The sequence below is a fragment of the Macadamia integrifolia genome, chromosome 9 (genome assembly GCF_013358625.1).
Source record: "Macadamia integrifolia cultivar HAES 741 chromosome 9, SCU_Mint_v3, whole genome shotgun sequence".
NCBI classification, from domain to species: Eukaryota; Viridiplantae; Streptophyta; class Magnoliopsida; order Proteales; family Proteaceae; genus Macadamia; species Macadamia integrifolia.
This window is the reverse complement of record NC_056565.1, coordinates 31,397,988-31,412,329: the sequence shown is the minus strand read 5'-3', so window position 1 is coordinate 31,412,329 and position 14,342 is coordinate 31,397,988. Positions and strand designations below refer to the sequence as shown.

At 40.5% G+C, this 14,342-nt stretch overlaps 1 protein-coding gene across 8 annotated transcripts in view; it reads left to right on the top strand.

The window, feature by feature from the left end:
* LOC122089129 (dnaJ homolog subfamily C member 2-like) overlaps window positions 1-3,565 on the top strand; it is a 4,446-nt gene extending 881 nt beyond the window's left edge. The window contains exons 2-3 of one of the 8 annotated variants that reach the window (XM_042658621.1): window positions 918-1,025; window positions 1,321-3,565. In XM_042658621.1, the coding sequence (XP_042514555.1) occupies window positions 920-1,025; window positions 1,321-3,107 (1,893 nt within the window). In that variant the 5' untranslated portion in view covers window positions 918-919 and the 3' untranslated portion in view covers window positions 3,108-3,565. Of the gene's footprint in view, window positions 1-6 lie in introns of those variants that run through there. The other 7 variants (XM_042658619.1, XM_042658622.1, XM_042658620.1 and 4 more) reach the window with 7 other exon arrangements.
* Window positions 3,566-14,342: the final 10,777 nt, after the last annotated feature.

The window sequence follows — 14,342 nt, the reverse complement described above, 5'->3', positions numbered from 1 at the left end:
AAAAAAAAAAAAAAAAAAAATAATAATAATCCTTCAGTCTGGCGCAGTATACAACGTTCACCTCAATAGAAGTGCATCTTTATCTATTCCTTTCATCATATGATTAGCCTTCTTTGTATGTTCATTTTTGCTTTGATTTCGGTTTGAAAGCAAAGATGCGGTTTTCTGTACAATTGGTGTGTCAGTTCCTTCTTTGTTTATAGGCTAATATTTTTTTGAATTATCCTCCCTTTCCTCTACTCCTTAAAGTTCCTAACTTCCCATCTCCATTTCCTCTGGCTTGCATTTCATGACAGAAATTTTTTTTGGGGGTGTAATTCTTGGCTTTTAAGAGTTGATTACTTCAGTTTCTTTGTTAGGTTAATTCAGAAGTTTTTACATTGTAACTTTGATGTTGAATGTGGGTCTGTATATCTGTGTTTCTATTCTTATTATGTTCTTCTATTCCCTTAAAGAAGTTAGATACTCTTTAGTCATTTTGCATGAGCTCTATCTGTTTGATTAGTAGCAGAAATCTTATAACTCTTGAGGAAAGAAAGAATTGCATGCTTCCATTGGCATTTTGCATGACCTGACATCTGGAGTCTGCTTGCAGAACTGGGTGGGTAACAGCAGATAAAATGAAACAAACATTTGATTTCACTAAAACTTGTATGTTACTATGATACTAGTCTGCTTTGTCTTCACATTTAGGCCTTTCATTGCCATCTATGATAATTTCCAATCAATGATAGAGGCTATAACTTTGTAATCCTCGGCACTGATTGTGTTTCTTCTACCGATCAGAAGATGCTCTGTAGTGTATATTTTAATTTGATAAACCTGACATCTTAAATGCATCCGGAAATACAATTTCACTACATTCCACTTCCAAGAACTTCCAGTGTTTGGACACTTGGATTGATGAGCAGCTGCAGTGATGGGTGTACAGGGTACAGAGTCAAGGCTTTGCCATGTTCTGCTACTTTTCCTTCTCGGTTGCGTTTTAGATGAGCTCTTTCTGATCAGTCACTTACAAAATGCAGGTCAGTGTATCAACACTGTTATCTTATTCTGAATCTGTGTCAATGCTGTTCTGTCTGGTGTTGAAGTTTTGCTGAGACTGAGGAATTCATAGTTCTTGAGTCACTAAGTTCGTGGATCCTTGTAAAATCATCATGACAGTAAATTGTCGGCTTATTACATACTCATCCGATGTCATAGATGAAGAACCCATCTATTTTTCATCAAATTGCATTCCTATCAAAGCTGCAAACTTTGAACCTGCAGGGCATGCATTCCATTCTGCTGCACTCAAACTTCTTGGTTTTGGTGATGAAGGAGATAAAGAAGCTGTTGACCAGAATAGTCCCCCGGAAAAGAGACAAGATTTTATGCCATCTTCTGATACATATAGCAGCAAAGGTAAAAAGAAATCTGGTGAAGGAAAGCATCAAGACCATTATGCTTTGTTGGGTTTAGGGAACCTACGTTTTCTGGCCACTGAGGAGCAGATAAGAAGAAGTTACAGGGAGGCTGCATTGAAGCATCATCCTGACAAGCTAGCTGCTCTTCTTCTTGTGGAGGAAACTGAAACTGCAAAGCAAGCAAAGAAAGACGAGATAGAGAATTTTTTCAAAGCCATCCAAGAAGCTTACGAGGTTCTGATTGATCCTGTGAAAAGAAGGATTTATGATTCCACTGATGAGTTTGATGATGAGATTCCTACTGATTGTGCACCTTTGGACTTCTTTAAAGTGTTTGGTCCAGCTTTTGTGAGAAATGGTCGATGGTCAGTTAACCAACCTGTGCCATCATTAGGTGAAGAAAATACTTCATTGGATGAAGTTGATAGTCTCTATAATTTTTGGTACAGCTTTAAGAGTTGGAGAGAATTCCCACATGCAGATGAGTTTGATCTGGAGCAAGCCGAGTCTCGTGACCATAAGAGGTGGATGGAGAGGCAGAATTCAAAACTTAGAGAGAAAGCGAAGAAGGAAGAAAATGCACGAATACGTGCACTTGTTGACAATGCCTATAAAAGGGACCCTCGAATTATGAGGAGAAAGGAAGAAGAGAAGGCAGAGAAGCAAAGGAAGAAGGAGGCCAGATTCCTTGCTAAGAAATTGCAAGAGCAAGAAGCTGCTAGGCTTGCTGAAGAGGAGAGATGCAAGAAAGAGGAAGAAGTCAGACGGGCTGCTGAAGCTGCTTTGAATCAGAAGAAAGTGAAGGAGAAAGAAAAGAAACTCCTGCGTAAAGAGAGGGCACGTCTACGAACACTCTCAGGACCTGTTGTATCCCAACGTGTGCTTAACCTTACTGAGGATGATGTGGAGAGTATTTGTATGTCATTTGAGACCGAACGGTTGAGGAGTCTATGTGATGACATTGAAAACAAAGAGGGGATTGGGCGTGCTTTACTTATAAAAGATGCATTAGGAAGTAATGGAAATTCTGAGGAGCCAAAACAAGCTGAAAGGAATGCACAAAACAATGAGTCAGCAGAAGTTAATGGAAACGTGACTGCTGTCCATCCAAAGCAAGAAAATATTTTAGGCAGCTATGAGAAAAAGGAAAAACCTTGGGGCAGAGAGGAGATTGAGCTATTAAGGAAAGGAATGCAGAAATATCCAAAAGGAACCTCCCTTAGGTGGGAAGTTATTGCAGACTACATTGGTACTGGAAGATCAGTAGAAGAGATCCTCAAGGTAACAAAGACAGTTCTTCTTCAGAGGCCCGACTCTTCCAAAGCTTTTGACTCATTCCTTGAGAAGAGAAAACCACCACAGACCATTGCATCCCCACTGGACAGGAGGCAGGAAGCTGATGTCCCTGAGAAAGTTGTTCCTGAGATGGTTAATTCCAAGAAGCCTTTCAGTAGTGATGGAGTCCATAATCCTGAAGCTTTGGTTGTTGCAAATGGAGCTTCTTCAAGTACTGAACAACAAGATGAGTGGTCTGCTGTTCAAGAAAGAGCACTAGTTCAGGCTTTAAAAACCTTTCCAAAGGAAACCAGCCAGCGTTGGGAACGGGTTACAGCTGCAGTTCCGGGGAAGACAGTGATCCAGTGCAAGAAGAAATTTGCTATGCTGAAGGAGAACTTTAGAAACAAGAAAAATGTGGGATAGTTGGATTTTTTTTCTTAGAATGCAGCAGTGCAGCTATGTCACATTTTTAAGGAAAGAATGTTTGGTATCTAGTTGGAGAGATTCTTTCATTTTGAAGATGAAATTAGCTTAAGCTACTTGGTATACAGAGTATTTTTGTCAGCATCGGCTCTTACCACATGGTATCATATTTTTGAAAGATGGGAGTTAATCATATGAAAAAACAGAGTAGATTCTTGACTCTTATCTACTGTTAAAGGTGAGTTATATCTTACAAAAAATCATCCCCCATTCTTCCTTTTGAGATCATTCTTTTTCAATCTAACATATTTGAGGGTCTGATGTCTTGAGCAAAGGGAGACGATAAAAGTTTTGGTGAAAGTTGACTTGTAGAATTAGCTGACTTACCTGTTGTAAAGAACTGTTATAACAAAAGCATGCTTACAAATTTCAGATACCTCTGTTATTTGTGTTTGAAATGTGTTTTTTTCTTTGAGTTGCTCACTTTGTGACATTTGCTGCAAGTTATCCATTCCATTGAATTGCTCAGCCACTCACTACTTCCTAAAGAATTTCTGGTAGATTTGCTGATCTACTAGTCTGCTGGTGGTCTTATCATCACGGTTGCATTAGCAGATTCAGTGTCAACAGTTACAAATTTCCTTTGACAATGTTAGATTCCCCAATATTGGATTGGAGAATCTAAGCTGGATGTTTTGCTATTAGTTTAAAACATGACCTTTGTAACATCTTCAAAGGCCTGGCCTGTAATCTCATCCACCTTGTATTACAAAGTATTCCTTTTAGGCATCCGGTATGAAATGGATTTTTTAGGCAGCACCTCTGGAGTCTGGATATCTTTAAGGTTGTAGGTGGATTTCATTTGATACAGTTAGTGTTGCGCACTGATCGCAACGATTGGAAACACAACCCAATTTTATCACGCTTTAAAACAGGATTTAGATTAACCCATCCATGAAACTAGAAAATTTGGCTGGCATAAATGTTGTTTACGATGTACGATGTCTTGTATTCCGTCATAGTTTAATCCAAGGAGTACTGGTGTAGGCGCTTCGATAGGCAAGACAGATTATGGTAGTTTTTTATTTGAGGGCAATTTTGTACTTTTCGGATTAGGGTTTTTCCACTATATATTTGTATCGAGGGTTTCTTTCTCTATAAATGAAAACAATACTGAGAGGTGTGAGGATGAGCGCTGTAACTCTATTCTCCATTGATAGTGAAGTAGGATCTGTGTGCATTGTTTGTTCTTGTTTTTCTATTATCTTCTGTATCATTTTAGAATTGTGTTTATATAATAAAGTTCTGGAGGGCATCCGGTTTAATCATCAGATGCCGTGGTTCTCATGGCATAATCTGTATTTATTAGAAACCTATTTGGTGAAAGATAATCGGAACTTGTGCATTTATCAACCATTGTTATAGGACTACTACGTGCTTGAGAATTGGATTTCTCCAAAGCATGTATGGATGGATTTACAGTTTAAAGGTGAAAAATTGATTGATACGGCTGAAGTGAAGGCTGCGTAAGACCAGCAACCCAGTATGAACCGGAATGAAAACAGGTTAAGATTAGTCAGCTCATTCACCTGGGAAAATGTGGCCTGGTGTGTTCTTATATAGAGCTTAAGAAGGCATCGATTCCATGACGTGGCCAAGGAACACCCAACCCCATCAGGTTCAGCCCATTATTTTGAATCGAGGATTGTTATGACAAACTAGCATTGGATTAATATGATGGCTAGGAGTATGAATTGTAAGGAGGTAGAGGTGTGCTTTTGACCAGGTTCTTATAGTGCATCTGTGTTACATTTGAATTTGACACCAAGCAACAAGAGGATATTTTGCAGTATGGGAAGTTAGGATTGTGGGAAAGCGCGCACACACAGACACTCTGGACAACTTCTGGGTTGTTCTCGTAGATTTCAGTCTCTATCATCTGCTTAAATAGATCCTCCTGCACAATCTCTATCATCTGCTCTGTGGTGCTTTTGAAGTGCTAAATGATTCTTCTGGGTGTCCTCAGCCTTTGAGGATGGTTGATGATCCTGTCTCCTCACCAAGACTAAATTCAAGAGGAGGATGTTCAGAACCAATCTCCACCCAAAACTTTTGTATTTCTCTGTCAAATAATCCTACACGGCTTGAAGTGAAAAGATTGACTCATCAACAGGTTTCAAATAATCCATTTCATCTTCATTGTCTTCTGATAATACATTGGCAGCTCCCTGAGTCTTTGTAAAATATCTCCACTGGCTTCCACCTCAAATTTCCCTACTGAAAACCTTACGTGAACTCCTACTAAGATTCTTCTATGTATAGAGATCCTATCAAAAAGTCCCATCTTGAATCTTAAAGGTGTAAGAAACATCCTCGATGTTGGGAATCATGCCCAACCAGCGTCAGTCGATACCCGAATCTTCGGAGGATTTCGGGTCGATCTCATCTCACTTTAAACCTGTTACATCACGAGTCTCTCTTTCTCTCCGCCTCTGCATCTCCCTCTCACGCTCCCACCCGCCCAACCTACAACTGGTAATCACATAACAGAAAAGTTCCTGCAACCTGGTAGTGACGGTTAGGGTCTTAGAGCTCTGTAGAACGAACATGGCTCATCCACTTGGCTTTCTTCTCTTCTGTGTCTTGTGATGATGGGTTCAAGACGGGCTTGAGGATGGGCTAAGATGAACCAAGTGAGGAGGGAGAAGATGGGATGACGAGAAAGAGCCCACTACTCAGAGGAAGAAGACGGAGATGATGAGAAAGGGTGCCCGCTACTCTCTTTCTCTGACTTCTGTGGTTCTGCTAGTCGCCAGACGGGACTCTGTTGGTTGGTCTATTGTGATTAGGGGTGAAAAAGGGCCAGGTTGGGCTGGGTTTTTTAGAACCTTAACCCAACCCTAGGTCCCAAAACTCAACCCAGCCCTAACCCAATCCTACTGGATTCATGCTCAAGCCCAACCCTACAGGGCTCAGGGTTGGGCCAGGTTGGGCCGGGTTGGGTCAGGTTGGGTCAGGTTGACCCTAGCAAGTCTTCTTAGTGGAATCACATTCCGATAAGTACGATTCAAATTCCAATTCTTCAAACTACTCCGCTACCTTTAAACTTTGAAAAACATTGACCGTAACTGACCCTTCGCACCCTAAATTCCTCAAAGTGCTGGCATGTGCTAAGAGTCTAAAAAGAAAGGGTCCCTCCTACTAGTGAAGTTCTCTTGTTGGTTTTTCAAAAGCTTAGGAAAGTTTCCTTGTACTATTTTAATTACTTTCTTCATTCATACAATAGGATGCAATGACATTATGAGCTAAGTTAAATCTTGGCCACAATGGAAGTCCATGTGGGCCAAGCCCAACCCAAAATATTAGGTAGGTAGAGTTGTTTCCTGTCAATATGTGCAACGTTCCAATGTTAAAAAAAAAAAAAAACCTAGACATTTTCAATTCTAAATTTCAATAATTCCATTTACTACAATAGAGAATTCAAAAGTGAGTGCAAATTCCAATGTAAGAAAGAAATAAGACTTGTTCTTCAGAGATGAGTTTTTTCTTTGGCTTTGTGCTCTGTCTTTTGGCTATATTGTTCTCTATCATTTTTTGTTGCACAAGAAACTCAATGACAACAACAAGAAAATCCCTTGGCTGGGAGAGACACCTGCATTCTACAAAGCACAATAATAATCAGGGTTAGACTCAGGGCGGATTAGGATCGGGCTGGGTTTTCTATGCCTCAACCCAGGCTCGACCCAACCTTGTGTCCCCACATAGGGTTGGGTCAAGTTGGGCCGGATTGGCCCTCATAGTCGGGTTAAACAGGGTTCTGGTTCAAGGCGGGTTCGGACTGTCAGGGCTAAACTTACAACCCTAATTGTGATTGTAACTTTTTTTTTTTCTATGGGCTATTGGGCTGGGTATATTATGTCTTATTGGGCTTTGTATCTTAAGCAAGCTATGTTTAAGTTTTTTGGGCTGCATTAATTTAGTTTCATAGGCTTTGTATTTAAAGAGGTGGGCTTTATGATATATTTTGATGCAAGGCTATAGTTGCATGTTAATATTTAAATTGATTAAATATTTTTCTGGGCTGCAGTAATTTAGTTTCATAGGCTTTGTATTTAAAGAGGTGGGCTTTATGATATATTTTGATGCATGGCTATAGTTGCATGCTAATGTTTAAATTGATTAAATATTTTGTGTTTGACATATATGATATCATTGCTTTAATATGTTTGGCATGTGTGTATATGTGTTAGTAATTCCACCATATTGTTCCGATGCGGTATTGATTTATGACTCGCTCTACTTTTTGGGATGCATAGTCGATCTTCACCCAACGGTCTGTGGTTGTTTATTCTTGTTTTGGGTTGGAGATTGCTATTAGCATTTACTGATGGATTCGGGGATTGGGAATCATAAAAATTTGGAGTTGCCACCCAGGGTTAGGGCCTAGGACCCCGGGTGTAGGTCCATTGATAGACTTGGTCTAGTCTAGAGATTAGGGTAAGAGTCAGGTTATGACGTTGGGAAGGTGTTAGACACCCACTTCACCCGGTTGAATCGGTCTTCATTTTAAATGCATAAATTCGAATACTCCCAAATATATCCTAACCCACATGTATGCCGAAACATTTAATATACAACATTATACAAATACTGTATTAAGTGAAAAGTCTATATTATGCCTACTATGTTAGGAAATTATAACTAACCTTGACCCCTGTTTTAGGTCAAGAGGGGTGGGCCTCGGTTGACGTGCATGTGATCCTAATGAAGACTCCCGATTCAGATGGGAATAATCTCGATCGCTCGCTATTTCTTCTTCTTTGGAGAATCTAGGCCTTCGATGATATTTCAAAACTCTGGCACGTTCTCGAGAACCTACAAGAATTTTGGCAGAACTTCAATGTGATGAAGCAAAAGTCGGACCTACTTGGGCAGAACTTTGGCCTCGGATTGAACGTCGGGTTTGGACTGCCGGGTTAGGCTAAAAATGGCAAGGGTTAGTGGTTATTTCAAAACTCTGGCACGTTCTCGAGAACCTACAAGAATTTTGGCAGAACTTCAATGTGATGAAGCAAAAGTCGGACCTACTTGGGCAGAACTTTGGCGTCGGATTGAACGTCGGGTTTGGACTGTCGGGTTAGGCTAAAATAGCAAGGGAGACTACTACCTTGGGAAAGGATCATTCCTTCCACACTAAGCTCTCACGAGGGAAATAGGCCAAAAGAGAGGGGGAGGGGATCTCTTCATATTCCTTTCACACACTAAAATTGGTAAAAATGGACACTATTTATAGGCATTCAGACCAAATTTGGTGGACCTACCAAAAATGGAATCTTTTTTTACCAATCTACCACCCAGAAAAGGTAGTACTTCATGGGCCCAGCCAACAATGGAAATTTTTCATAGAGGGATTTGGCGGGCCTGGGAAAATTAGGGTAAAATCTAGTCTAATAGACTTCATTCTATCTTCTTGGAGTGATTCCAGGAGAGCCGATGATCCAATTTTTACATACAATATATCGTCGGAATCGTCTTTCCAAGCACTATCCAATGGCATGGGTTTCGAGCTCCTTTTTTTCTCATAAAAAATAAGAATAGTAAGGAAGTTTTTCTGCCCCATTGTGTATTAGGGGTTTTCCGCCAATCCTTATTCATGTTGTTCCCGCGCTATCAGAGAGTACTTAGAATTGATTCTTTAACATATAACAAGCTAATATTACGTGTGATAAGATCGGGTACGAAAGAGGTTCCCAGGCCGGATTAGGGTTTCAGGCTGAATTAGGGTTTTGGGTTAAATTAGGGTTTTGGATCATATTAGGATTTTGGGTTACTGCCAGGTTTAGGGTTGGATAAGAGTTTGGGAGTGCAACTGAGTCTAAGCTATCGTAAAAGGCCTAGAGTCTCCTCCAATGTAGAGCACAAACCTCGATCGTTCCCTGTTTGTCATCATTGTCAGGGCGGGTGGCAAAATTGGGTGTCTCCACACAATCTAAAAAGGAAAGAGAAGAAGGAAAGGAAGAAGAAGGAAGTGGAGGAAGGAGAAGGTGGAACTAAAGCCCAACCTTGAGGAATCTACCCACCCACACTTGCAAGGTAGGTCCCTCTCTCTCTACTCCATTTCCCCTCTATTTTCCATTTTAACAACCTAAGCTAGGTTAGAGCTTCTCCACCATAATGCTCTTATATTGGAGCATGTATATAAAGGATCCATGCATGCATGACTTAACCTAAGCCTACCTAGCATGTATGCATGAGATCCATGGAGCTATGTACACACATCGGGTAAGATCACCTATTTGATGGTCGGATCACCCACTATGAGATCTATTTGCATGGGATCTCAAGGGGGTAAAAGAACCCAAATGAAGTGAAATCCAAATTTGGGTCAATCGGTTGATCCAACAAGTTGATCAAAATCATCCATTGGTTGCATCAAATGGTTAGATTTTTTTTTACAGGAAATTGGCCCCTCTGATTCATCCACCGGTCATACCAACTGATGTGGGGGCATTAACCGGTTCTATGAACCGACTACAATATATTGGCCCAATCTTCAAGCTAATTTGGGGTTTTAATAGGGGACCCATTAGGGTTATTCTTGGGAACATAAATGTGATTTATATGCATATATTGGTAAGGTTGAAATCTAATTATGAGGAAAGATACGTGGTAAACGAGAGTTTTTCAATTCACTGATTCGTGATGAAGAGATGAGTGGGTGTTGTGTTTAATTTACTGGGTATTTCTAACTTTAATTCTATTTTTGCATTAGCATATATTGTGATGACTTATTGATGTGCATATATAACATTAATTGATTATGTGAATGAGAGATTGGAGGTTATGTACGTTGCTGAGTTTGTGGATTATGAGATTGAGGTTGATGTGGTGGTTATGGATGGTGAGGGACACAGGGTGGCTGAGGGTGCTCTGGTACAGTGTTCCCTGGGTGTGTGCATATTATTGATTGATGTGTTGGATGCATACGGCTAGGAAAACCCTGGTGCAAAAATTCATTGCCAGTAGGGGTAAAGGTATTAGCTAATCCCAATAGGTAGGTTCGAGGTTCGTTTCGGAAGACCAAATCCATTGTACCATGTGTGTTTCCATACATGAGAGTTGCATGACATGGATGTAGGTGTGTCCATGGTGACCAATGCAGTTTGAGGGATTGCTAATAAGGGTCTTATTGGGGGACCGAGGTTCATTCCGGGACTGGAAGGCTATTGACTTGCAACTAGTTTGTATCAATGTGGGACTGAGGTTCTTTCTAGGACCAAGGATACCATCTACATTGTGTAGCACTATTATTCATTATTGGACTTAGTATGATTGACTAGGTTTATTATGTTGGAAATGGACAAATGCTGCATCATTATCTATGACTAAGCATAGCATTGCATCATTATGATCGTGTATGCTTGCATGCTCCCACCCCTCACTAGGCTTTGTGAAGCTCATCCCACGTTTGTAGCTCTTTTTAGATGGTGATATAAATGTACAAACATCAGAGATTGGTGAGGCACCGGTTAGCATAGTCCAGGAATCATGGACTCAAGAGTACTTGGAGTATGACCATGACTTCGCTTGTGAGGACTGTGCTTATGGAGCACTATAAAGATGGTTGATATGATCTTCTATTCTTTTAGATTCTTTGTTTTACAATTATGAATTTATGTTTTGAATATTGTTTTTATTGGGTGATGATCTCTGAAATAAAATTTGTAAGTATTTATGACAACACCTAGTAGCTCATCAGCTTGTAAGTACAATATGATCTTATAAATTTAAATGATCTGATAGATATCTTGTTGGTTTGTGTTGTTAAAGTACCGCACCGAGGCTAGCCACCGAATGGTGTCTAGGTCACACAACTTAGGCCTTAGGGAATGTGGGGTGACAGTAATCAATAAAGACTTGTTATTATCGTCCTCCAACCTTTACCCCACCACCCGCAGCAGCCTGTCGTGCCTACCCATCCAGTTTCCATATCATCTCTATCTTCCACCGCCCTCTTACCCGATGGCTCATTATTCCAATCCCACCCACCCATCTCCTCACGCCAAGTCCCCCATTATGAGGGTTGCCCATCCCGTTACTCGAACCTTCATCGACTAAGCTCATCAAATGCATACAATGGTACTATCCAACTCCAGGTTGATAATGGTAAGGGTCCACTACTTTTTCTTCTCTAGGTCATTCCTTTCATCTCTCTAAAGTTTTGTATGTTTATGAGGTTAACAAGTCTTCGCTTTCTGTTCACCAATTTGCTTCTGACAATAAAGTATTTTTTAATTTCATCCATCTTTTTCCTTGTGAAGGATTAGAAAATCAGGAGTACACTGCTTTTAAGACCGAATAACGGGGGTCTCCATAATCTTTTGGTAGCTTCCTCTTCAGCGTCGACTCTCCATATGGTCATTCGCACAATTGGTGATATGTGGCATCATTGTTTGTGCCTCCCTCATGAACGTGTTCTTCGTCAAATTCTTAGTTCAGTTTTTCTTCCATGTATTTCTTCAAAAATTTCTTCTATATGTTCCGCCTACCAATTGGCAAGGTAAGTCGTTTAATTTTTTCAAACACACTCGTGGTCTTTTTCCATTAGATGTTAATTTTTCTGATATTTAGGGATCTTCTTATTATCTGTTAAGAACTCGGCCCGAGGACCTAGTGCAACTCCTTAATGACTCGCTTTGGTCGAGAATGTTTTCCCGAGCCAACTGTCTTAACTCTCGGCTTATCCCTTTCTGTTTGTTCTTCCCTATCTTGGCAAGTCAAAGAAAGAGATATGCAAGTCGATTATTTGGTTCTTCGAGGGAACCAGCCTCCAATAATCTAAGCCAAACCTTGATAGATAATTTTTTTTATCCTTCATTACAAACTCAATACCAAATAAATAGCAACGTATTAAACTGATACCTCCTACAAACACTCCTTTTATTTAGCAACTACTTCCCATACTCTATGGATGATCCGCCATCTCATTGCAACGTTCACATTGGATGAAACGGTCACCTTACCCACAATGATTACAACCCCACATTTCTTGCTTAAGACTCGGACTCATAACCCATTACAAAGACTTATTCAAATAATAACCACCCCCCATTAGTAGTAAGACTTAAGACTCCTAACTCAACTCCACTTAAGACTTCTAACTTAACTCCAATTACCACCTTATTCTGAGAACTATTCTATACGTGGCAATACGTGCACAACATTCCTTCCCCCTAAATTATACCCTTGTCCTCAAGGGTCACTTTAGGGAATCTCATCTTTAGATTTTCCCAATTTTCCCACGTTGCTTCTGCAGGCGCCAACCCAGTCCAATGTACTAGCACCTCCTCTCGTCTTTTTCGTACTCGGCGATCCAACAAAGCTTGAGGCTGAACGACCATGGCATCATCTATCTCTGAAATTTTAGGCAACTCCTTTTGTAATTTTGCACCTCCTCCCACCTTCTTCTTAAGGCATGATACATGAAACACTGGATGGATCTTTGACCCATGTGGCAACCGAAGCTTGTACGCTACTTGGCCCACCTTCTCAAGTACTTAAAATGGTCCATAATAGCGTGGCGATAACTTGAGGTTCCTTCAAAGTGCCGCTGAAGTTTGTCGATATGGTTGGAGACGTAGGAACACGAAATCTCCCATATCAAAGCACCTGTCTGTATGGTGATTGTCATACATCTTTTTCATTCGAGCTTGTGCCACCTGTAATTGCTCCTGAAGTTGTTTGAGAATTTGTTCACGATCCTTGAGCTCTTTATCCACCGAATCCACTTGAGCCGTCCCAGGGATGTACGATAATAGTGTCGGGGTTGGACGACCATAGACTACTTCATAAGGCATTTTCTTCGTCGCAGAATGTATACTGGTATTATAACAATATTCAGCCCAAGGGATCCATCGGACCCATTCCTTTGGCTTATGACCGGTAAAACACCGCAAATACATCTCCACTGTCCAATTGACCACCTCCGTCTGTCCATCCGTTTGAGGGTGATATGCCGATGAAAAATTGAATTTTGTACCCTGCAAATGGAACAATTCTTTCCAAAATTGACTAGTGAAAACTGGGTCCCTATCACAAACAATAGTCTTAGGCATCCCATACAATTTGAAAATTTGATCAAAGAATAATTGGGCCACTAAGGTGGCTGAATATGGATGGGAGATAGGGCAGAAACGTGCAAATTTTGAAAGCCAATCTACCACCACGAATATTGTAGGTTTTCCCTTTGAACTTGGGAGTCCATCTATAAAATCCATGGAAATATCATTCCATACCTGGGTAGGGATTGGAAGTGGTTGGAGTAAACCCGCAGGTAAAGTATTCTCCCATTTATGCCGTTGACACGTATCACACTGCTTTATATGTTCCTTGATTTTTCTCCTCATTCCACTCCAATAAAAGACAGATTTTATCCGTTGGAGAGTTTTGAGATAACCCTCATGGGTGCTTGAGTGGAATTCCTCCACAATAGTAGGAATTAGGTGAGAATCTACCAGCAAATAGATTTTGTTTTTAAAAAACAAAACCCCCTCACGGTAACTCCACGGTCCCACCGCTTCCCCTTCTTGTATTCATTTCTTAATTTCCTGTAATTCTGGAATATTCTCCACCTCTTCTTGGATTGGGTCAACCTAGCGTGGAACGGGGCTGGTGATAGCATAATTTTCTCCCTTTTCATCTCTCCTAGATAGCGTGTCTGCCACCACGTTTTCCTTCCCAGCTTTGTAAGAAATCAAAAAATCATAACCCATTAACTTGACTAGCCATTTTTGTTGGGCCGGTGTGGTAATATTTTGATCCCATAAATACTTCAAGCTTCTTTGGTCTGTTCTCACAATAAATTCTTGGCCCAATAAATAATGCCTCCATCGTTGGATTGCGAGGACCAATGCCAGCATTTATTTTTCATAAGTAGATAAAAATAAATTTTTACCGTGTAATGCATGACTAAAGAAAGCTATTGGCCGGTTTCCTTGCATCAAAACTCCTCCAATTCCCAATCCAGAAGCATCACACCTGATCACGAATGGTTTAGAAAAATTTGGAAGTGCCAAAACCGGAGTTTGTGTCATGATTTGTTTAAGTGCCACAAAGGCTTCTTCAGATCGTGGCTCCCAGTTGAAGCCTCCCTTCTTTAACATGTTGGTGAGTGGAGTGGCGATTTTCCCATAATGTTGGATAAATTTACGGTAATAGCCAGTCAATCCCAAGAAT